An 18,309-nucleotide genomic window follows, 5' to 3' on the forward strand; every position below is an offset into this window, starting at 1 on the left:
CAGAGTTACAAAGTCCACTAGAGGTTGTCTGGAACTGCTGGTAGAAACAGAGAGTGACTGAGAATGAGCAGGAGATGGTGACAGAAATCTTTTTGGATAATGTGAAAGTATCTAAAATTGGATTGTGGTGATAGCTGTACAACTCTATATTTACTAAAAGTCACTGAAATGTACTCTTAAAACAGGTGAATTTTATGGTAAGGTAGACTTTTTTTTTTAAGTCAAAGAAAAATTAGTAGAAGATTATATTAGAGGAAGAAGAAAGTTAGTTTCCAACCTTTCCACTAAGAGTCCAGTCATCTGAAAATTCTCCCTCATATATAGTATCATCTTCGGAAAGTAAAACCCCATTTCCCTATGGGAAGAAACAAAACAAAAATCACAACAGACAAAATGCAAAGTAACTTAGAGTTCTTAAAAGTAAGAACTCTAAAAGTAACTTAGAGTTCTAAGTTACCTAGAACTCTAAACTTAGAACTCTAAAACTAACTTAGAGTTCTAACTCAAAGAACTTAAGAGTTCATACAGCCATATCCCCCAAAGCCTTAAATAAGCTTAAAAGACAAGAAAAATACTACCAAGAACGTAGAACATTAATAAAATGATGATTTAAAAGTTAAGGGCATGGAAGTTTTAAAAAGTCAATAACTATAAGCTAAGTATTCTACTACTTACCATCATTTTATTAAGGTGAAAGTTGCCTTCATAGTATAATCCAAACTGGGTAACTACCACACCATTCCCTTGACATACGTCATCTTGCCACATTCCCATATACTTTTCCCCCCTATATAGAAATAGAAAAGAAATGAAATGAAAAACTGATGATAAGGATGAGATTAAAAAAACAACAACAACAATTATAACATGGAAGATTCCAAGCATCACCCCTTCGTTAGTATCTGTTCCATTCTTTTTTTTTTTTTTTTTTTTTTTTTTTTTTTTTAAAGATTTTATTTATTTGACAGAGAGCAAGAAGGCAGAGAGGCAGGCAGAGAGAGAGGAGGAAGCAGGCTCCCCACTGAGCAGAGAGTCTGACATGGGGCTCGATCCCAGGACCCTGGGATCATGACCTGAGCCGAAGGCAGAGGCTTAACCCACTGAGCCACCCAGGCGCCCCCTGTTCCATTCTTCTGATTAAAGTGTTTAACTCTGTGTCTCCTGAAACATGGAACAATGTAGTACAAAGATGTCTTACTCAGAGTAACGTTCTCTCAGGAATTTAATTAATATAGTCTACCTGACATAGGTTTGCATATATTCCATGTATGTCCTTGATAATTGAAAATAGGAATGCCAAGAATTCAACTCAAAATAATTCAAAATGTAATAATACACAGGCTCAAATACTTGCATACTTTTTTAACTCCAAAACTTCCTAACCTTAAAGAAATAAATGAGGTTTATCATATAAGAAGTCTCATTCTTCACAAACTCAAACTCAGGGAAATCTTACTAATCTCCACTAAAAAAACAAAGTAGGTATGAAGTGCCTGTTAAATAATCATGGAATTTAGTAATAACATCTAAAGTTTAAAACCCCACATTATAAAAATAACATGAAGGGGAAAAAAGTATATATTAAGTCCAAAAGCAAATCAGGCTAAATCAAATATGGAGGCAAAAGAAATACACTCCTCCCCAAGGTTTAGTTAATTGAATTTAAGCTTGTCTGCTGGGTTGCTAGCATGGTGACAAGTCTCTGACCTAAACAAAGACCTAAGCAGAAAGGGGTTTGGATGCCATCCTATGACCCCAAAAGGGAATTTCCATTGGTTGCCACTGACCTTTTACTCCTATTATCTACAGATTGTTTTAAAGGTTGGTTTTTGTTTTGTTTTGTTTTTTAATAATATTTAAAGATTTGGTAACCTCCGTAACACTAAAAGCTTTGTACATGTGGAGCTTTAAGAAAATGGCTCCAAGGTTAATTTTGAAAGATCTCGATCTTGTAAAGAAGTAACCAATTATCTAGTTTATAAGCAAATGGATAAAATGATGCCTGACAACTATGTCGTCTTAGTGAAAAATGTCTCAATACTGTCTAATTAAGATCTTAGCTGAGCCTTCATGAAAGCATCGCTGTTACTGGAGAAGTGCAGGAATTTTATCCTCTATCACTCAATGCTGAGATTAGAAGCAGAATACTGTACCTAGTGATATCATCAAAGACACCATATCCTGCTTTCTTATCCATTACCCATTGGCCAATGAACATGCTGGGAGAAGAGGAAGTCAATTTTCCACTTCGCAGGAGACCATGACCATGACGCATGTTATCTTGAAAACAGCCTTCAAACACTTCACCAGAGGCATAACTGTGGTTACAAAGAATGGATAAAGATCACAAAAACACTGAATTCTGATGCTAATTTTTACAAAGTTTAGGAAATTCAAAATTATATTCATGTCCCACTGGTAGCTATAATTATTTATTTATATGATTATTTTTCACCAATCAAAATTTTTCATATTTGAATGAATGAGGCTTAGAAATTAGACATCATGGATGGTATTCCATGTTAACACAGGGGAAAACGTGTATTTTTTTTTAAAAGATTTTATTTATTTATGAGAGAGAGTGAGAGAGAGCATAAGAGGGGAGAAGGTCAAAGGGAGAAGCAGAGTCCTTGTGGAGCTGGAAGCCCAACGCGGAACTCGATCCAGGGACTCTGGGATCATGACTTGAGCCGAACGCAGTCGCTTAACCAACTGGGCCAGAGGTACCCAGAAAATTGTATTAATCCCTGAGGGGAAAATTAAATAATGAGTAATCTCTGAAAGAATGATAGGCTTTGTCCACATTAGAGTTATTTAATAAATATAAGATAAATTTATAAGGAAGACATTTAGCAGATTTTATGATAAAGTAAGATTTCTAAGGTTTGTAGTTTTGTTGAAAACTAAAAAATAACCTAATATTTTCATCTTGTGATAGATAAGAAGTTACCTTTATAAGATTTTTTAAACAGTTTCAGTCATAAAAAGAACAAATAAAATTTACTTACTCCTTGGAAATTCTGGCTACACAAACATTTAAGTCTAAATGAGTCTTTGAAAAAGCAATACCAGCCCAACAACCTTTCCAATGTTATTACCTATAAACTCCTTGACCACACATTTTTCCTTCTTTCCAATGGCCCACATAATGGTCTTCTTTGTTCAATGCTTTGTTTGGGATTCTGTATTCTCCATATCTATCGCAGAGGGAAAAAAAAGGATCAAACGATACATTTGGACATATCCACCTTTTCTACAGATGCACTTGTAAACATTTCAACAAGGAGAACAGGAAAAAGAACTACCTATGGCGGAAAGGGGTAAAGGGGGTTTCGGTTTAAAATGTATCGATTGTGATCCCAAGCTACCAGCAAGTCTAAAGGAGTGAGCACTCAACCCCACTACACACAGACATGTTTCAGCCTAACTCCAGTGAAAAACAGAAAACCTATGTCCTAAGCCTTTCTGCTACTAAGGAGCCACATCACCTTGGATAAGCGCAGATACCCACCTCCCTCACCCATGCATTGCGCAGGGGGAGGGGGTGATGGTGGTGGTGGTGTAAATGAGATTATCTGAAGTCTCCTTTCATTGTAAAATTCCATTAAAGGGAGATTAAAGACATTATAAAAATTTACATCATCACACACACAAAAATCTATCCAATTTGTATAGTAATCTTTTCCATATAGTAAAGTAAATTACTTTTCTTACATAATATAAAATACTTCACTGCCGTAAGTTTATTGTGCAAATATTTTGTGTTAGAAAACATGACAAGCTTATACAAAAATAATGTCACTTAAGTACCATTAGGAGAATATATCATGTAGAAGATTTCTCCTTTAGCATACCCCAGAAATTAAAGATGACTTAAAATTACTGAAAGGAAAAAAAAAGTATAACTACTGAAAGGAAAATCTGTCTATGCCTTTGTGTAAAGGGTACTACTATCTCAACAGTTCCCCATCAATATTACCCCAGGTTCTCAGTCTTCACCATTGAGAAATTGACAGATGACAGTCCCACTTTAACAGACAGAAGGGCTGTGTCACTTGACGTCACAAGGCTATCAAGGTAAATGATTCACTCCAGGTAAACCAAGGCTGCTTCCTACATTCCCAGCCCTCTTATGATCACACACCCACATTGTAAGCCCTAGTACACTGCATGCATTTCTAAAAGAGAAAACAAAAATCTATTTGTTTTGAAAATAACTCCTAATACATTAACAGTATCATCAGTGAGCTAAAGCTGAATTCACTCGTATGTTTTATACAATCTTCTTACCCATCTTCCAAGCCATTCCTGAACATGCCAGAATACATCTTCCCATCTGGCCACTTCAAAACCCCTCTGGAAAGCATAAGCAAAAAATAATACACATCAATGAATGTTTCAGAGAACCGATACTTTTTCAGTATCGAATCAGGCTATCATCCCTTCACCCCATGCATAAATCTTAAAGGTTTTCACCTGCCATGAGGCTTCCCTGAAAGCCAGCGTCCATCATAGGTCGCATCCTTCAGGCGAGGATCCTTGTAGAAAGTGTATTTGGCACTGCGTGAGATGGGTGGCTCCTGCCTCTGAATACCGCTGCCACTTCCATAGGGCGGAAGATCAGATGTTCCCCTCAAAGCCTGATCCACAGCTTGGCTTATAGCCCGCAGCCACTTAGTCTAGGAACAAAAAAGTAAGTGTCAATAAGCCTAAGGCAATACCTCATTCAGGCACTGCTTTAAATCCTGATAGCTCTCCTTGCTGGGAATAATTTGTCCATCTCCGAATGCTTTTCTTATTGAGTAATCCTGACTGGTTCTTGGATTTCACTGCTGGATGTTCCAAATTAAGTCACATTAAAAAACAAAGAAAACAAACTTACAGTCTTGGTTTAACAAAGATTTACCAGATAATTATGGATCATTAGCCAAGGAAGAACAATTTTTATCTTTTCTTTCCTAGCATAAGAGACAGAAGTAGCCAGGCCAAAAGATCAAAAGAAAATGTCCTCATGGACTAACCTTTTCCTGGGGTGTTGATGAAACGAGAGTGAACTGCTCCTCGGGTGTAGTTATCTTTAAGCCGTTCCTAAAATGTTCACAAGGATAAATACAGATAGGTATGACAACCCGTCATAGTATCACTCCTCAAATATGAAAAGCAACTTGTCTGTTTCAAGAGGAGCAGAAATCAATTAAATGTAAATGCAGACATGCCCTGGGTTTGGTTCTCACAGTAGGAGACAGAAAGGACACGGAGTCCCTTTGCTCTGTGTGGCACAACGGGGTTGTGAGCAGTGGAGAAGCCCTTCCCTCACTTAGAATAGCCACGATCTTCCCAACAGGCCACTTTACTATCTATAGGCCGAGAAAATGAGCCTCACTATGCAGAATGGGGAGGACTCCTGAGCTTTTCTTCTTGTCTAAGGAAACCACCTACGTAGCAGAGGGAGAGAATGAGGTGAGGGCCTGGGAAGGGGACACACTTACACACCACCAGCTTCTTCAGAAAGTGGCTCTGCCCATAACGTAGCCAAAGGGAAAACATGATGTGTGGAAAACTGAAAGAAAGAACACGGAGACATATCTGAGAAAGCTCATGTGGGCCCTGGAGTCTCTGCATACCCTTTCAAATGGTTGAGTCCACATCGGTGCCACATCTCGGACAGAGTCCCCATAACATAGGTAATCCCAGTGGGTCTTGTCATCTCTGCTACAAGGACCCCTTCACATAACTGATATTCATTTCAAGCTGGAAACTAAAAGAGCTCCCTGAAATGTGGCTCATACCACAAATGCAAGCTGAACATTCTTTTTTTTTTTTTTTTTAATTGTATTTATTTATTTGACAGAGAGAGATCACAAGTTGGCAGAGCAACAGGCAGAGAGGGAAGCAGGCTCCCTGCTGAGCAGAGAGCACGATGCGGGGCTCAATCCCAGGACCCTGAGATCATGACCTGAGCTGAAGGTAGAAGCTTAGCCCACTGAGCCACCCAGGTGCCCCTGAACATTCTCTTTTATTCAACAGTTTCAGCGAAATCACAATATTTTTATTACAGACTGATGGCTTAATTAAGTAAAAGTTACAAATCTGGCATACCTGGGCATGGACTAAGGCATCGTTAAAAAGAATGAACCAGTTCACAGAAAACCTCCCGGCATGCTGCAGAGACAGGGCTCGGTTACTGCTCTCGCAGAGCAGCCGACGCTCTGGCTTCCTCAAGGAATCCTGGAATTGAACACAGACACATAAGTGAACCATCAGAATTATGTTAGCACACAAAGAGAAAATGAAAAAGACACAAATCACATTTAGGAGAATGTGTGCCTCATAGCTTAGTTTGGTGTTAAACCTGAAGTTAGACAGGATCTGAACATTTAATAAAGGCACTCGAAGGAAATGAAGAAAAACACAGGAACAAACAAAAAGTGTTATGTGTTCAGAGAGGAGTCCTAGAAATGAGGGTAGGTGCTGAGGTCTAGAGCTCCTATTGCTGTGCTCCTTTGACCACCCTTAGAAGAGGGCTCATTAAAACATTATCATAAACAAGTGAGGAAAGGAGAAAATTTGACATTTGTTAGGGATACGCCTGCTGTTTGCTGGGGTAATGACAATTGGCATGGTTTACCGTCATCTTCCCGGGAAAGGTCTTCCAGAAGCCCAGTGTGTACTCAGCTTCCTTCCTTCTCCTGCCGAGATGGAGAGCAAGAGACTCGTAACAAGAACTGGAATCCTGTAGTTTCTGGTAGTCCGGAGATGTCTGAAAGCCAATAAAGGGGGAAGGGGGAGAAAAATAATATAAAACAATTGTCCAGAATCTCAGTGTGGTGTTGATACAGTATTAAATTTAGGGAAGAAATTTAAATGAAGAACAGACGCGGTGCACTAAAGGGGGCTGAGCAGAAAGAAGATTGGTTCCAGAACATTCTACTATACACATGTATATATGAAACAGAGGCATAATTCCAGGGGAGAGAAACAAACAAACTCCTTAGATAGTTATCAGTGAGGAAAACAGCAGAGAATTCAGAATATGGGAGGAATTCTCAAATGTTTTGGTCTCGGGAAGGCCCTCTATTTTGCTTATCTGGGCTACATGTACTGACATTAACCATATTAGAAAATAAAGTTGAAAAATAAAAATAACCTTTAATCTTTATTAACTCACTTCAAATACAGTAACAGTCTAAATGAAAAATATATTTTCCAAAACAACAACAAAATGCTTAGTGAGAAAAGCAGCATTATTCTACATTTTTTCAAATCTACTTATTATCTGGCTGACAAGATAATAGATTTCCATTTGTTATTGACTTAATCTTTTAGTTGAAACAGATGCAGAAAATCTTACTTTATAAGGATATATAGTTGGAAGGCTAGGATTATTTTTACAGCCATTTCAAATAACAGTGGACATCTTTGAAACTAAACCAAAAGTTGTTAAGCGGTAAGTTCTTAAAGAGTAATGGAAATGTAAGGGCGCCCGGGTGGCTCAGTTGGTTAAGCAGCTGCCTTCGGCTCAGGTCATGATCCCAGCGTCCTGGGATCAAGTCCCACATCGGGCTCCTTGCTCGGCAGGGAGCCTGCTTCTCCCTCTGCCTCTGCTGCCATTCTGTCTGCCTGTGCTCGCTCTCTCCCCCTCTCTCTCTGATAAATAAATAAAATCTTAAAAAAAAAAAAAAGAGTAATGGAAATGTGGAATGTGAAACTATATTAATCAAACTTTTTCTACTGTTAAATTAAATCCACTGATCAATCTTACATTTTGGATAGATCTTTTACTTACACATGATTTTATAGCATGTGGATTAGACTTCTGGAAAAATACTGGTTCACTGAGTTATGTATCCAAATGCTGATACATTTTATTATAAAACATCAAAAATTCTATGTTAATATTATCACCAATCTCATCAGAAAAAGTTGTCAAGTACTGGGAAACTGCCAATCTCAACAGTGATACATACACACTTCCCACATTTTACTTTTTGCTTCAGAGTTCAGATTTTATCATTTGCCACAAATAGTTGTTCTCCTTGAAGTAACAGGTTCGTTTACTCATTTTTGAGAAAATATCTGCCTAATACCCAAATCTGAATAAACACAGTTATCTGTCAACTGTTCTTTCAAGTGAGAAAACAAAGACAAAAACAAAAACCAGCTCTCAACTCAAACAATAGAGATCTTGAGCTTTTTTCTTGAAAAACCTCTCTACTCCGATATGCAGCAGAGCTGCTCTGGTACTCCCAGCCCATCACACAGAATCTTAAAAGATAAGTACTTCTGTGTGTGGTGATGGATGTTAATGAGATTTATTGTGGATGATCATTTCACAATACATCTCTCTAGCGAACTATTACATGGGATACCTGAAAACAGAATGTAACAAGTCAATTATATCTAGAAAAACAAGAAAGAAAAAAGTCACTGGTTGAGGTTAAATAAAATTAATAATTTTTGCTGTGTCACCAAGAGTATTTTTAAGTGAAACTGGCATATTTTTATTTTTACTGCTTTTGTTTTTTTAACTGCAAGCACACGGCAGCATAAGAACACAATGATGAGTCTGGTGCCACTGCCCTGATTCATGCTAAGGAGCCAGCAGTTTTGTCCATCCTTACTTCTGCACCATTGGTGCAAATGACACACCATGGAAAAGCAAATGTCTTACTACTGTCCTGAAAACAGTCTGATCTTGTGACCCCTCTGAAAGGGTCTTTGGAACCCCCAGGGGTTTGTGGGCCAAGCTTGGGGAACCAAATACAGGGCAGGGTATAATTGCTATGCTAGGTAGAAAGCCAGCAGAAGGTAAAACAAAAGGATGACCTCCTCATGTCCATGAGTAATTACTTTACATTCCACAATTCTTACAGTGATTCATATTCATTTTCCATTCATTTAAAAGACATTTAATGGCATGTACTACATACAGAATATTCTGCTCAGTGTCAGGGACTAAAAAAAAATAAGGGACAATCGTTGTCTTCTGGGAGCTTAAAACAAGGCAGAAAAGATAGAAAAATATACAACATAGCAGAATAATGCAATGGATTTGTTAACAGGTTATCTATCAGAAGAGACAATATAGTAAAGTGGTTAAAAGAAAAGACTCTGGAGCCTTTGGATATAAATTCTAGCTTGACTAATTGTCAGCTGTGCCTCAATTCTTTCATCTGATGAAAGGGGATAATAATATTAATAATAATAAAATCTATTTCACAGGGTTGACATGGGGATTAAATGAATACACATAACATGCTTAGTACCTGGCACATGGAATGCATTTAATAAATATCAGGTGTTTTTACCTAGAGAAATTTATAGGTATATATCATGTCTAAGCTGTACCTGAGATTTACTAAATAATAATGTGCAGTGTTGGGATATGGCCACGTATTTTGAAAAAATTTCCCCAGATGATTTTGATCCCCAGTCTCATGAAGGAAATATAAAACATGTATGATGTTCAGGGATCTAAACAAACCAGATAAGGCTAGAAACAAAAGACGGTATCAGATTATCAAGAGCCTTGAATGCCAAACTAAAAGAGTCTGGTTTTTCACACAGATTTAGGACCCTTCAGACTGGAAACTGTCTTACCAGACCCCCTGAATAGTTCTTAGCTGGTCTAGAGGGGGAAGATCTGCGATTAACTGAAGATACACTGAGATGACATCTGCAGCTCAGGGGGTTACCTGTGTAGCTCAAACCTTCATTGTTAAAACTACATCAGTTTAAGTTAACATTGAAATCAGACTAAAGAAAGGATCTATGAGACCACAATAGAATCAAATGTAAAAAGCCCACAGCACTTTGAGGGTCACTCTAGAGACTGCAATTTGTCCAGATCAGGAGGTAATTTCCGGGATTTAGAAGATTCTAAGGTACAGGAGACCCGAGAATCATCCTGGTTTCTCTGGAGCACTTCAGAGTGGGAATAAAAGGAAACTACACATTTTAGTACAGTTTCAAAGGTCAATGTCTCAGGACCAGCTTTAACATACACCATATCCTACAATGGTACTAATTTTCTAGGACTCTACTCAACTCATTTCATACAGAAAGTGGATCACTTAACCTCTGAGAAAGTCCTGTAACACTGTGATTTCTCAGAGCGTATGCTAAGGTGACCAAAATCCCTGGCGTGAGTCTATCCTGAGTCCTGGCCAGGATAACTCCATTGCCTTACAGGGATCTCATTACATAGAAGGCCAGGGTTTTAAAGAGCTCTGTGCAACCTGGATTAGTATGCACTCAATACACTTCGACAACTATTGAGCAAGTAGCATAACTGGGTCTCGACTTCGGACACAGTTTCAAAAAATGAATATAAAATTAATCTTGGGAAGATTCTGAAAAGAAACCCAATCAACAGCAAAGAGAACTTGATTTACCTACAAACTTTCTTCTTTCATGTTCTTAAAGACAAATAAATTTAATTAGACACATACAAATAGTAAATCAGTGGAGTCTGAGGTCTTGGGGTAGCACAATCCAAACAAACCACCATGATCCTCGGCTTTCCCGAGAGTTCAAATGAGATATTTACGGGAGCTTACCACTTCAAAACAAGTAGCAAGCTTTAGCAAAACTTTTGCATAATTATGAAGTCGTCTGATTGGCAAGAAAAACAGAGTATTCAGTATTTCCATCAATTGGGTGTTCTCATCATTTACTTCTGATAAATCTTGTAACAGCTCTTGGTTTTTATTTAGGAAATCACTGGAGATAGAGGAAAAAAGGAAATTTAGTTAATCTTTTTGGTATTGAAATATGCATGATATTGAATAGATATATTTCACAACTTTTTTCAGAATGCACATTTTTAGGTGCTATGACAGTAGACTATAAATACAATGAAATAAGTAGGTAAAATTAACAGAATTTCGCCTGCCTATAAAATAGATTTTTGCATATGAAAAGCAGCATATGGTAGCAATAGTAACTCTATAATAGAGATGGTTAATCATAAACTACGCCTTGAGTTCTAGGAAATGAATCATGCATCCCGCAGTTTCAGGGAATAATTGCAGGCCAGCTGACACCATTACCTGTTAATTTCCAAGCCAAAAGTCACAGCAATAAATGGCAAGACTAATTGCTCTAATCAGTGGTTCTAAACAGAAATAATGGAGAAAAACAAAGCTCTTTGCTCCAACACAACTGACATGTAATATTTTTTTTTTTTTTAAGATTTTATTTATTTGACAGAGAGAAATCACAAGTAGATGGAGAGGCAGGCAGAGAGAGAGAGAGAGGGAAGCAGGCTCCCTGCTGAGCAGAGAGCCCGATGCGGGACTCGATCCCAGGACCCCGAGATCATGACCTGAGCTGAAGGCAGCGGCTTAACCCACTGAGCCACCCAGGCGCCCCAACTGACATGTAATATTAAAATACTTCTATTTAGTGCTTGCTTTGGCAGCACATATACTAAAATACTTCAAATTTCTTTTTTTTTTCCTACACCTAATACAAATTTATTACAAGAGAGTAATGAAAAGCTGTAGGTACCAGTACTACAATTAACAGGAAACAGGAGAGCTACTTCTATGTGAAGACTGCAATGATGAAATATTCAAAATCCTTTTAAACTGAAGTCAACATTTAGTTTTTATATTTAGTTTCATTTAAGTTCATTATTAAAATTTTTTGCAAATTTTAATATTGATCAATAACCCACTGAGACAATGATCAGACCAAAATACATAAAAGATGTGAAAGAAGAAAGTGTTAGTGAAAGAAGTAAGAGTTAGTGGGACAGAATAGTAGTTATTATCTGCCCCTTAAAAAGCAATAATTATGTGGCAGGTACTACCCCGAGTGCTTTATAAGCATTTATTACAATTCTTACCCACAAGGCTTCATATTAGACAATGTCACACAAGGCTATAAGCAAGAATGAATCATTTTACAATCTCTTAGAGAACTAAAAAATAAATGTTTAGCTCTGAAATTATGAAGTATTATCTTGGAATGGAAAACACGTAATAATTTCCAGGAGCCCAGAAGTTCAATAGCGCAAAGTGGACTGTCTTATAACGCAAGTAAGAGATCTGAGGGTGCCTTGGGGAACATGACCCAGATTATTATTTGTATTTGGCTTGTGTGGATGTTCCTTCCTCCTACATGTTCTTCCTCCTACATATTCTGTTGCTGAGATCAGCTAAGGACACTCACTTAAACCCACAGAACTGCTCTGCTTTAAACTGCTCCCGAGAGCCTGAAATAGCCCATGTTGAACACATACCTACTATGACCACGTTTCTTCTGGATGCCCAGTATGACACCAGAAATGTTCCCACTCTTTTAAGTCCTATTACTTTTCAGGATTCACTCAGGCCCTTGGCCTATGGACTTTCCCCAAAAGGGCCTTGTGTGTTCTCAAGAAACCTGAACCAGGGACTGTTCAGCTTATTTTCTCTTGGGAGTTTTAATCCAATAGTGGCAATATTGCTTTCCCCTTACATGGCTGGGTTTGTATGTGTTACTCAAAAATTAACACATTAGGGGCGCCTGGGTGGCTCAGTTCGTTAAGTGTCTGCCTCCAGCTCAGGTCACGATCTCAGGGCCCTGGGATGGAGCCGGGTCAGGCTCCGCACTCAGCAGGGAGTCTGCTTATCCCTCTGCCCTCCACCCACTTGGGCTAGCTCTCTCTCTCTCAGATAAATACAATTTTTTAAAAAGGGAGAAATTAATGGAATAGAAAACAAAGAAAGAAGTAAGTAAAGCTTAATCTTTGAAAAGAAAATTAAAGAGGGTAAACTGCGGACAAAACTAAGATAAAAAGAAAAAAGACTCAAATAAGAAAAATGAAAAATAGGGGATAAAATTGCAGTTATTATGGAGGTAAAAACATCTTAAGAAAATGGTAGCAATATTATACCAATAAATTTGAAAGCTTGGATGCAATAATTTTCCAGAAAAGTATAAATAATTAAAGCCATAAGAAAAAATAAAGTCCTGAACAGATCTATTCATCCAAGAAATTAAGTCAGTAGTTTAAAAACTCCCTTTAGAAATGCCCCCAAGAAGCCATATGTTTTTACAGATGAATTCTACAAAATCTCAAAGTACAGATATTCTCTATCTCATACAAACTATTCCAGAAAAACAAAGTTCCCACACCCACTTTATAACGGCTAGTGCAATCTTCTTACCAAAACTTCAAGTTCAGAAAAGGAAAACCTCACATTCATATAGATGCAAAATCTTAAGTATCAGCAAATTGAATCCAGCAATGTACTGAAAAACTAATACAGGCAGATCACTGAATTTATCTTGGGAACTCAAGGATGTTTACATTAAAAAAAAATCTATTGCTCTTCAACTTAAAGGAATGGAAAGGAATGCTCCCCCCTTCCTTTAAGAAAGGAGACCTGTAACACTAGAAATGATATTTACCAAAAACCTAAGGCAATCATCTTTAATGAGGAAATACTAAAACTATTTCCCTTGAAGCTCAGAAGTAAGACAAGGGTGTTATTACTATGTTAGGATATAAGATTAAAGGCAAACATGGCAAGATATTAACATCTATTAAATCTGGGTTGTGAGTACATATTTGATATACTGACTTCTAAAATATAACTGAATTTTTTAAACTTGCTTTTGTCTCTAGGTCAACACTCGTTAAGAATCTACATTGTTCAGAATGATTAGCCTCATGTAAGGGGCCTTTTAGATTTATTACCCAGAAGCTAAATGCAAAATCTTTATATTTGTGTAACACTTTGTGTTTTTCTCTATACCATCACATACATTATTTGTTACTCACAAGCAGGGGAAAAAACATTTCCATTTTTCAGATGAAAAAAATTAGGCTCAATTTGGTTAAGAGAGTTGTCCACCATCTCAGGGATAATAAAGAAGGCCCCAGATTCTGTTTTGTCAATACCATACGACTTCCAGTGATAATCAGGGGCTAATAATACCTGTCTTTTGTAAGAGTTAGTGAAAGTCTACACTTCGATTCATTTGATAAAATGATTATGCCAAAACTTTTCCTGGGCACTCAAAAACACAGAACACTATAAAATATGATCTTTGTTTGTTAGAATGGTAATTGGAAGGTAATGTATTTGCTTACATGGCAGGCTTAGCAAGAAGCTGGAATCCTCCCATAACCAGGAAATTTGTAATAGATGTGCAATACCTTGAGCAAAAAAAGAAAACACACATACATTAGCGTTAAATGAAAATTCTGAAGGACAAATTTACATAACAAGCATCTGGAGCAGGTACTTCTTGGTCTCACCAATAACTTTCAGAACTTTTGTGATGTCAACATTACAGTCATGAACGGACTTGACTGAAAAGAAGGGCAGATTATGTGATAATCACAATAATGAGGAGGGGAAAAAACCATTTTAGTAAAGATGTTAATATAATTGTAAATTTAAAATACAACTAAAATTATGCAGAAGATGCTAGGATTTGCTTCATAGATTTTTTAATTTATTTGACAGAGAGAGAGAAAGTAAGCAAGCGTACCCAGCAGAGGGAGCAGCAAAGCAGGTGGAGAGGGAGAAGCAGGCTCCCCGTGAAGCAGGGAGCCTGATGCAGGGCTCGATCCAGGACCCTGGGATCAAAACCTGAGTCGAAGGCAGATGCTTTAACAACTGAGCCACCAAGCACTTCTTTACTTTGCTAACTTAACAAACTTGAGAAAATATAATTAAAACAGTCGATTTTTAATGAAAATTAAGTCTTCAGAAATAAACGAGAGAAGGGAAGAAAATATGTTAAAAGAGCTCAAGTGAAACTATTAGAAAATGTCGGTTAAGTTTTGATCTACTGTTACAGAATGTCTTGATACACTGATGCATGTACATTTCTACCATACTCTCAGAATGGCAAAATGGAATCAATGGACTTCAAGAGAAGGCAAATGCCTATTCAAAATAACCTAAGGTACCTTACACTTAAAAATGATCTTGATGTGGGGAGCCTCTGTGGCTCATTAGGTTAAGTGTCTGCCTTCAGCTCAGGTGATGATCTCAGGGTTCTGGGACCCAGCCCCGCATCAGGCTCCTGGGGAGTCTGCTTCTCCCTCTTCCTCTGCCCACCCCCACTCATGTTCTCTCTCTCTCTCTCTCTCTCTCTCTCTCTCAAATAAATGAAAAATCTTTAAAAAAAAAAAAAAAAGTGGGGGGTCCTGATGATAAATTAAATGTTATGTGTGTTTTACCACAATTAAAAGTAACTTCTAAAATTCATAAGCAGTGGCGCCAGGGTGGCTCAGTCATTAGGCATTCTGCCTTTGGCTCAGATTGTGATCCCGGCCAGGGTCCTAGGATCGAGCCCTATACTGGACTCCCTGATCAGCAGGAAGCCTGCTTCTCCCTCTCCCACTTCCCCTGCTTGTGTTCCTGCTCTCACTGTCTGTCAAATAAATAAATAAAATATTTAAATAAATAAATTTTTTAGAAACTCAAACAAATCAAGATTTTTTTACTTGCCTCATCTATATGAATAAATTACATTAAAAGATAGTCCAACGTATCAAAATAAAAGCATCTCTAAGTCCTGAAGTATCACAGAACAAGAAATTTTTTAAAAAATTGAGATAAATAAGACAAAAAAGAACTACAATAGCAAAAGCTGAAACCCTCATGCAAACAAAATCTATTTTAAAAAAGTAAATTGGGGGGTGCCTGAGAGGCTCAGCCAGTTAAGCATCTGACTCTTGGTTTTGGCTCAGGTCATGATCTCAGGGTCAGGAGACTGAGCCCTGCACTGGCGTCTGCTTAAGATTCTCTCTCTCCCTCTTCCCACCCGCCAAAATAAAAAGTACACTGGTATCAATTTATGTTATTTTTCATGCCTGAAAGAATACGAGAGACTGCAACTAGGCTACTTCCTCTCAGACAATTATCTTCAAATATATTCAATATTGCTTACAATTAAAATCACATGCATCTCTCCACATGTATATGCCTAAATCTGAAAGGAAGTACACTAAAATTAACAATGGTTATTTCTGGTGGTAGAATTGCAGACAACTTTAAGTATCTTTTTGACTATTCTTATTTGTATAATTTTCAGTAATGGACATCATCACTAATATTAAAAATAACCTAAACAAAACACCAACAGAACATGAACTCCTTTTCACTGGCTCCTGGCTGTGGCTGTGTGATCTTAGAGCACAACAAAGTGCCTGGCACTTAGTGGGTGCTCGGTCGGTCCATACTTGCTAAATGGATGAGGTACTAATAAAGAATAAAACTTTCACTTCAGATCAACAGCACGGATGTCATTTTAATATGCATTAAAATAACAAATTAGGCCTCACATCAAAATGGCAAAGAATAAATGAAGAAAAAGTGATAAATTTTTAAATTTTCAAATACACTTAGGATATTTTATTTGAAAAAATTAAAAGAATCTTGGATAACTTATGCTAGATTTTATTAAGGAAATATCCTTATTTTGAAGATAGTGTGGTCTCTTTAAGCCCTCCATTTACACAACAATAAAAGAGACACTGGAACAACTCCATATTTACCATTAGCAGTTGGTCTTAGAATAATTTGTTTAGTTACTTATTTCTTCTAATTTATCATAATTTACTAAAGTAAGTGAAATTGTTCTCTAAAGAACCATATTTATTATAGTATATTTTATGTAAATTAAGAATATTTCATTCTAAATTAAACACTATCAATCATTCTGCTAGACTACAAAAAGAAATGTAATTCATTATTTTTCAACCTTTTTTCCATTTAAAGAAAACTGAAACTTTAGCAATGCAGAACTACAGTCGGCTTAAGATTAAAATACTGCTTTGCAATTTCTATTACCTTATATCACTGTCCCTAATCTAGTCTCTTCTGATTAAGGAGCTGTTCTCCTTGGCAGAATAACCCTGCAGAGATTGAACATGACACGGGACTGGATACTTGCTCTGTATAACTATCCAAGAAGAGACTTGCATGCTTCAGAATGACCAAACTCCGGGCTTCCTTTATCCCATGGAGGAAGTTGCTCAGTGAGGCTCCGTGCTGACCGATCAGGTAACACAGCTTGCTGAAACGGCTTGCCACCTCCTGCAACAGCTGGACTGTGCTTGCGGTGCCCAAATTTTCTGTAACACAGTGATGATGATGATGACACAACCTGAAGACTCATGACTGTGAACACCTTCTCAAGATCAAGATGACGAATCGCCCTTTTCTAAAAATACTTAACGAGCTGAGATGTACTCTCAGCTGTGGAACTCAAATCATCACAATGTTGAAGGAGCTTCAGAGACCAGAGAATCCAGTCACTTGAGAAACTTGTTACGAACACAGGCACAGGGTTCCCATAGCTTCTGACTCAGTAGGCCGAACATGAGAACCACTGGGCAAATCTCACTCTCCTCCCATTTTGAAGATAAGTAATCGGAAGCTGGGGAAAAGGAAGTGAGCTATCTGATTTCACACAACTGGTAAGTGACAGCCAGGAATTCAGCGCACTTTTTTAGTTACATTTTCAACTTTTTGTTCTGATTTCTGCTCTACTGACCCTTGGACAAGCCCAACACTTGAGTGAAGAGAGGGCAATCCTCAAATCAGACTGACCAGGTTGCTCTGAACTTTATAGGGGGTGCCAGGGGATTATGTGCTTTTTCCCAGTCCAAAGTTCCTAATTTCCAGGACTTCTAAGCAGTGAGGCTGATGAGCAGATGAGGCAAGAAGAACACAGAAATCACTTTTCTTTCAGAGCAATCCAGGAAGCTTCCAGCTGGGACGGCTGCTTTTCCCCTGCCAATCTCCTGTGCTGTTATGCCCACCCACTGGAAGAGAATTTATAGAAGAGGCACTCTACGACATTTAAAAAAGGCAAAACAGAATAAAAACTGAAACCACCTAGGATTCCTGACTGGCTCAGTCAGAGCATGCAAACCTTGATCTCCAAGTCATGAGTTTGAGCCCCACGTTGGGTGTAGAGATTACTTTAAAAAAAAAAAAAAAAAAAGCTATAAAAAAATAAATAAGATAAAATAAAATAAAGAAATTTTAAAATGCAGACAGACCCTAACTTACAAAGGTCACATTCTGAAAGACTATAAATTACTTATTTGAAAAAATAAGTGTTTTCCCATTATAAAAATGAGCTGACCCACACAAACCAGTGCAAACTTAACATGGAAAAACTGATCTACTAAACAAGGCAGAATTTAAGCACTACAGTATTGATCTGAATTCCAGGTCCTCACAGGGCCCTCACAGGGGCCACAGAGTACAGGAAAGAGAGAGAAAAACTTCCTCTCCGTTTTGTACGCACAAGGCCAAACCTACAAAATTTCTTGAAAAAAGTGAACTC

The 18,309-nt window shown here is 37.6% G+C and overlaps 1 protein-coding gene across 8 annotated transcripts in view; it reads right to left on the minus strand.

Annotated features, from left to right (window-relative positions):
- ALS2 (alsin Rho guanine nucleotide exchange factor ALS2) overlaps window positions 1–18,309 on the minus strand; it is a 75,911-nt gene that overhangs the window by 21,555 nt on the left and 36,047 nt on the right. For 6 of the 8 annotated variants that reach the window (XR_006606348.1, XM_013062309.2, XM_013062310.2 and 3 more), the window contains 13 exons: window positions 16,906–17,086; window positions 14,087–14,152; window positions 10,560–10,722; window positions 6,629–6,760; window positions 6,100–6,228; window positions 5,490–5,560; window positions 5,022–5,088; window positions 4,477–4,679; window positions 4,291–4,356; window positions 3,099–3,197; window positions 2,154–2,318; window positions 676–787; window positions 278–355 (listed from right to left, as the gene is read on the minus strand). Coding sequence is in view for 6 of the 8 variants with exons in the window: in XM_013062309.2 (XP_012917763.1) it covers window positions 278–355; window positions 676–787; window positions 2,154–2,318; window positions 3,099–3,197; window positions 4,291–4,356; window positions 4,477–4,679; window positions 5,022–5,088; window positions 5,490–5,560; window positions 6,100–6,228; window positions 6,629–6,760; window positions 10,560–10,722; window positions 14,087–14,152; window positions 16,906–17,086 (1,532 nt within the window). In the remaining 2 variants the exon portion in view is untranslated. Of the gene's footprint in view, window positions 1–277; window positions 356–675; window positions 788–2,153; window positions 2,319–3,098; window positions 3,198–4,290; window positions 4,357–4,476; window positions 4,680–5,021; window positions 5,089–5,489; window positions 5,561–6,099; window positions 6,229–6,628; window positions 6,761–10,559; window positions 10,723–14,086; window positions 14,153–16,802; window positions 17,087–18,309 lie in introns of those variants that run through there. The other 2 variants (XM_013062311.2, XR_006606349.1) reach the window with 2 other exon arrangements.

Source organism: Mustela putorius, unplaced genomic scaffold (assembly GCF_011764305.1).
Source record: "Mustela putorius furo isolate JIRA1106 unplaced genomic scaffold, ASM1176430v1.1 tig00000275_pilon_pilon_pilon, whole genome shotgun sequence".
Taxonomy (NCBI): Eukaryota; Metazoa; Chordata; class Mammalia; order Carnivora; family Mustelidae; genus Mustela; species Mustela putorius.